Source organism: Monopterus albus, unplaced genomic scaffold (genome assembly GCF_001952655.1).
Source record: "Monopterus albus unplaced genomic scaffold, M_albus_1.0 scaffold42.1, whole genome shotgun sequence".
Lineage (NCBI taxonomy): Eukaryota > Metazoa > Chordata > Actinopteri > Synbranchiformes > Synbranchidae > Monopterus > Monopterus albus.
In genome coordinates this window covers 1051942-1057433 of record NW_018127922.1, presented here as the reverse complement: position 1 = coordinate 1057433, position 5492 = coordinate 1051942, and the positions used below count along the sequence as shown (strand labels likewise).

Genomic DNA, 5492 nt, shown 5'->3' with positions numbered 1-5492 from the left:
TTTTTTTTTTCTGATATTGTGTTATTCTGCCATCTCCTGGTAAACAAAGGTAAAGGCAGTTATTTCTGAAGCTCAGTTAAACAGGTGAGAGAAAAGTAGGTCAGGGTGTCCACTTCCTGGCAGTATAGTCTTTTTTTTCACCACATTCTCTACATAATCCAATGTCTCCTGATTATAAAACACTAAGTGGTTTTACAGATGGCCTGTGCCGAGCACATCTGCAGATATAAGAGCTTCAACCATCCATCAGAGGAAGACAGAAACAAGGCAACCGCTATGAATAATCCACCCAGCCTGCACTCTACAGTACTGCTGTTTATTGCCATGCAAGTGTAAGACAGACAGTGAAAGTGTGCAAAGACAGCTGCATTCTTAAAAGCCTTTTCCACCAAATGGATAAACATTAGCACCCCACTGTTTCTAAATATACATTTTTCAACTGAGTGCACTGAATTAGAAAGTTCCCATGATGTAGATCACGGAGCTTTGAGAAATACTTTTGGTGAGTCTGGCAAAATTATGAAATATAAACCATGGTTATAAACCCAGCATTAAATGCGATGTGCACAATAATGCAGCAGTAATTATAATACAATAATACACAGGAATGTGAAACGTGCCATTCTGCATAATGAGTACTTTTACTTGTAGTACTTTGTTTTGATGCTAATACTTCTGTACTCTTATTTAAGTAACATTTTGAATGCAGTGTTTTTACAATGCTGGATTGCTACTTTTACTTAAGTAAAGGATCTGAGAACTTCTTCCACCACTGATTATTCTCTGGGCTGAGCATCCAAGCAGAGATCTGGCTTGAACAGGACAGGAACTGGCATTAAGTAAGAGTGATTCTGAGAACTGAAGTCATTCTCTTTGTAATTATAATTGTTTATATTGTGTTGCTCACCAGTGTCTCCAGGAGGACACCCCTTACAAGAATGCATCAGTGCTCAGTCAGACAGACGACCCTGCTCATTTCCAGGCCTTGGCTGGGTCCCACAGCCTCTTTCTATTACAGTGTGGTAATTTTAGCCATGATGTTACAAATACAGACAGGTAGGTGACTGACTCACTAGATCTGAGAAGCCTTGTTGTATGTGTGGGAATCTAGTTGGCTAGTAGTCACCTTGCTTTGATTCACTAATAAGAGATGATGAACTTTGATGAGTAGGCTCATAGTGATACCGAATTGTTTTTGGAGGCTGTGCTTGTGTGTGTGTGTGTGTTTTATGAGTCAAATGAAGCCAAGTTGGGCCTGTTCAGCCTCCATTAACTTCTTTTTTTTAAATCACTGAACTTTTGTCTGCATTACCCTACCAAACATCATCCACTTTATACAGAGAGGTTCAATTTGTCCTGCAGTGTGTCTGCACTCCCACTCTGTCATCGGTTGGACTTTTGACATTACATCAGTCATGTCCAAAGGGCCCCATGGACCAGTCTGGCACTATCTAAACTCTCATTTCCAGTAATACAACATTCTCCACCAGGTCCTATTCATTAGAAAGCAGACTGCAAGTGGGTAGGCCTCACATTCCTCTTGTGGCTTTGCACTTTCTTTCTCCCTCTCTCCTTCCCCTCTTCCTCCCTCTAATTCTTATGCCTCTCCAAGACATTCCAGATGTGGGCCAGCTTGGCTATCACAGCTATGCTCTACCTCTGGCTACAAATGGTAAAGACCAGAACTGTGCAGTGCCACCGCTGGCTGGGTGCTTCACTTCTTCCCTGCTCATTTTCAGTTTGGCAAGACAGACTTCATGACAGCTACAGCCTGTCTGGGATCCCTGCTGCTCAGAACATAGATTACACTGTGGCTTTTAAATTGGCGCGATTGGTTTTTTGGATAAGCTGTTGAAGACGCAGACAGTCCAAGGGTAAGACAGCCAGGAGTGGGTGAATCTCTGCTCCCCAAGCAGATTTTATGTGTCTGACTGCTAGAGATTTGTTTGGAGGGTGTTAATACAAAATGGTTTTTCTTCAAACAGTATGAGGGAAATGGCTCTTGTGTTTAACTTTGGGATTACATGTATTAAACTGTTAGATATAATTACTAGGCCATTGCAGGTCTTGTCTGGCCTTGCACTAATTTCAGGTGAAAGTTATGTCACTGCCATTGGAAAATTATTTTTTACAAAAAAAGAATTTTAATTGATGCTCAATTAGAAAACATGTCTGGACATGTGGTGGCTCTGCTTGCATATATCCAGATCTGATTCCCTGGCTGGTTTCATCACTTCATAAAAAAAGAATTCCATGAAAATGGCAGAGACACAGAAAGAGGGAGATGGGAACTGAGGGAGGCTGGGTGGGGGGAGCACTGACCGTAATCACATGTGCTATACTCCCCTTCCTATTTATTCTTGCTTCTCAGGCACAGTCAAGGTGGTATGATCAGTGAACACGGTGGCTTTCCTCTGTCGTTGCAGGCACAGGGACATCACTCTGCTTCATCCGAGCTTCAAACTCTCTGTAGGATGTCTGAGGGAGATGTTACAGTGCTCCCACTGGGACTTGCCTCTCTGTCCCTGTCCAGGCAGGAGCACCAGATGCTGAAAAGGCTCTACAGCTGGAATGGAGGATATCACCTGAGGATTTTACCAGATGGAAGTGTGACTGGTGGGAGGCAGGAAAATGATCCTTACGGTAAGAAAGAAAACCTTTTTCTCTCATTTTGTCTGCGCCCGAGTGTTGTATTTCAGAATCAGAAGAATGGAAAGGGAGAAAAAGATACGGAGGACAGTCTTTTGGCTACAACACTACTGAAAAGATTAACAGGAAGCTGAGAATTTTAGAATTTTAACTGAAGGTTTTAACTTTATGAATGTTTAAAAGTCTTCATCTTTGCTAAGATAATGATGAACAAAACAGACGAGGCTAGCTTAAGATGTCTGGTTCCACATTATGTTGGAAAACTGAAATCTACTCTTGTAAAAATGGAACAACATTCAGGTGAATGGGACAAACTGTTGCACAAACTGTTAAAGTCATCTAGGGCAAGATATGTAAACACAGCAGTTCCAGTGAAGCTGCTCAGTACGGTGGGTAAGTAAAATAAAATGATGCTTATGTTGAGTTTAAGAGGTTTATCTTCCACTTTATCCTTGAAAAAGCAAAAACAAGCAATGCAGCTGTGTTATGATAAACAGTGGCATATGTTTGTGTTTCAGACATCCTCAAGCTTAAGGCAGTGAGTGTGGGAGTGGTGGTCATTAAGGGTGAGAAGACAGGAAGGTACTTCGCCATGAACAAAAACGGGCACCTCTATGGATCAGTGAGTTTTTACAGAATCAGTTGTTTTAGATGGAAAGATTAAATACTTACGATATTAAACTATGGTATTAATATTGCCAGACAAAATGAAAGAGGCTCTGTTTCTCTTTCTAACTATTGCTCAATAGTTCTAGGTGTCGTTTTAGCCAAAGCTATTATCATCAGATCACATAAATACTTCCATTATTAACTTGTCATTATACATTTAAACTCACAAATTCCTACAGTTTTGTATTAGCCTGTTTTCCACTATTGCAAAATCCTGGAAAATCATAAAATAGTGACCAAAGGACCTTTTGAAGAATATAAATCAGTGGTGAGTAATAATAAGTGAAGATTTGCAATAAAACAAATTTCCTCTAATCTTCCTCCTCTTTTCTGTCCCTCCCTCTCCATTTTCTTGTCTCAGCAAGAACTGAATGATGAGTGTTACTTCCTTGAGAAGTATGAAGAAAACCACTACAGCACATATCGCTCTCAGAAATACAACTGGTATGTTGCACTGAAGAGGAACGGACAACCTAAAGCAGGACCAGACACCCACCAGGGTCAGAAGGCCATCTTCTTCCTGCCAAGGCCTGCAGGCAACATGTAAAGCAAGACAACACTAGGAACCACAGACACGCTCACTGAAGTCTTACATGCACATTAATAGTGTAACGTTACACTGGGCAAAGTAGCCTATTTAAAGGTCAAGGGAAATCTATATGTTAGGCCGGTAAAGCCTGAGGCAAACACATAATGCTGTTTTTACACTTAGTTAATACCAAGTCTGTATATTCCTCTTGTTTAGGCAGGAATCAAGCAACTCCAGCAGGTGTAAGCAGCTTATACATGAGCATCACAGAGATAATATCCCAAACACCTTCTGCTTATAAGCACATGCATACTTTCTCAGAGCAAACATGCAACATGCAGTGTCAGTGCACGCCAGAACGTCGCTTTGAACCCTGGCATGACATACCACTGCTAGAAGACAGCAAAGAACCTGTGAAGTGAGAAGAAAGAAAAAAAAAAGCTGACCATGTGGTGTGGAATTCAAACTCATGCAAAGGTTATCAAGTTGTACACTACAGGGAATACTAGCTTAGTGGCTCTTCAGCAGGGTGGATGTTTGCTACTTTACTTTTAACTAAGCCCGTTTAATACCCGTTTCTGCAGCCACTTGACTTCTATGTGGAACTATGTCAGCATTTTCAAAAATGTCGTTTTATGTAAACGATCAAATCTGCACAAAAAACTTTATTTACACAACATTAGAAATCTCCTGAGAGTAAAACAAATCAATTCCAAGCTATCAGTATCAAAGTGTCCCAACAAGAGTTACAGTTTTCCACGGCAACATGGAAACATTTGTACGATTGTATACAGTAACTATACGGTATGAATATATTGTTACTACTTGTGGTTAGGTCTTGAAGGTAGATGTTAGATCTTTGTTTCAGTAATTAGAAACAATTTAACATTTGTTGGTGGCAAATGCTCAACTATTTGATACACACACACACACACACACAAACTGACCTTTCTGTCAAGGACTATAGGTGTTACAAAAACTTCTTTTCACTAGGCTCATAGTCCAGTAGAGGTTTCTGCAAGCATATTTCTTTTGCTTTACTGAGACACACGTTACTGTGAACTCATACTAGGCTAAATTACATAGTCAGTGTTTATTTATGTTTTATTGTGAAATGTACTCTCACTGAATATTGTAAACAGTTTCAAAATAAGTTATACATATACTGTACACTGAACAAGCAAAAGTTAATGTGAACACCTTATCACAAAGTAATACATATTATATTAAGTCTATTTAAATCTGTATTGTAACCCATGGATACATTGTATGTTTGATTTACTGTACCTATGATTATTGTTTAAAATACATCTAAGTGTAAGGAAACATGTATTGTTTAGTGTCCTGGGCCCGGTTTTTCAAAAGTAATCCACTAGGATTTTGGATAATGGATTGGATCAAATCTTGAAAATGGGTTTTTCAAAAGAAGAAACGGATTACATAATCGGATTAGATCATGTAATCCAATCTTGGTTTTGATCCGGATCAAACCTTCATTTAGGGTTTTTCAGAACTTTTTTGTAGGATTTGGATCACTTTGATCCAGAAAATCTGGATTAAACTGATCCCATCAGAAGGGTGGATTCAGCGTGGATTCCATGCCCAAAATGTTATGAAAACCTTAAAAATGTATCAAATAATACTA

At 39.5% G+C, this 5492-nt stretch overlaps 1 protein-coding gene across 3 annotated transcripts; it reads left to right on the top strand.

Moving 5' to 3' along the window:
* Nucleotides 1-1782: 1782 nt before the first annotated feature.
* On the top strand, nucleotides 1783-5115 carry LOC109959975 (putative fibroblast growth factor 1). 3 transcript variants are annotated; one of them, XM_020599777.1, is made up of 4 exons: nucleotides 1783-1874; nucleotides 2427-2643; nucleotides 3168-3271; nucleotides 3680-5115. In XM_020599777.1, the coding sequence occupies exons 2-4, from the start codon at nucleotides 2475-2477 to the stop codon at nucleotides 3863-3865; spliced, it is 459 nt and encodes a 152-aa protein (XP_020455433.1). In that variant the 5' UTR covers nucleotides 1783-1874; nucleotides 2427-2474; the 3' UTR covers nucleotides 3866-5115. The 3 variants fall into 3 exon arrangements, with proteins under 3 accessions (XP_020455433.1, XP_020455432.1, XP_020455434.1); XM_020599776.1 differs by lacking the exon at nucleotides 1783-1874 and having other exon boundaries at nucleotides 2363-2643; XM_020599778.1 differs by lacking the exons at nucleotides 1783-1874; nucleotides 3168-3271 and having other exon boundaries at nucleotides 2363-2643; nucleotides 3684-5115.
* The last annotated feature ends 377 nt before the right edge of the window (nucleotides 5116-5492 follow it).

What these genes read in the sequence shown, in the direction of transcription:
- LOC109959975 (XM_020599776.1), top strand. Translation starts at nt 2,388, where the DNA reads ATGATCAGTGAACACGGTGGCTTTCCTCTGTCGTTGCAGGCACAGGGA. An exon ending in GCAGGAAAATGATCCTTACG is followed by an intron (nt 2,644 to 3,167) that starts GTAAGAAAGAAA and finishes TTTGTGTTTCAG; the next exon opens with ACATCCTCAAGCTTAAGGCA. An exon ending in ACGGGCACCTCTATGGATCA is followed by an intron (nt 3,272 to 3,679) that starts GTGAGTTTTTAC and finishes TTCTTGTCTCAG; the next exon opens with CAAGAACTGAATGATGAGTG.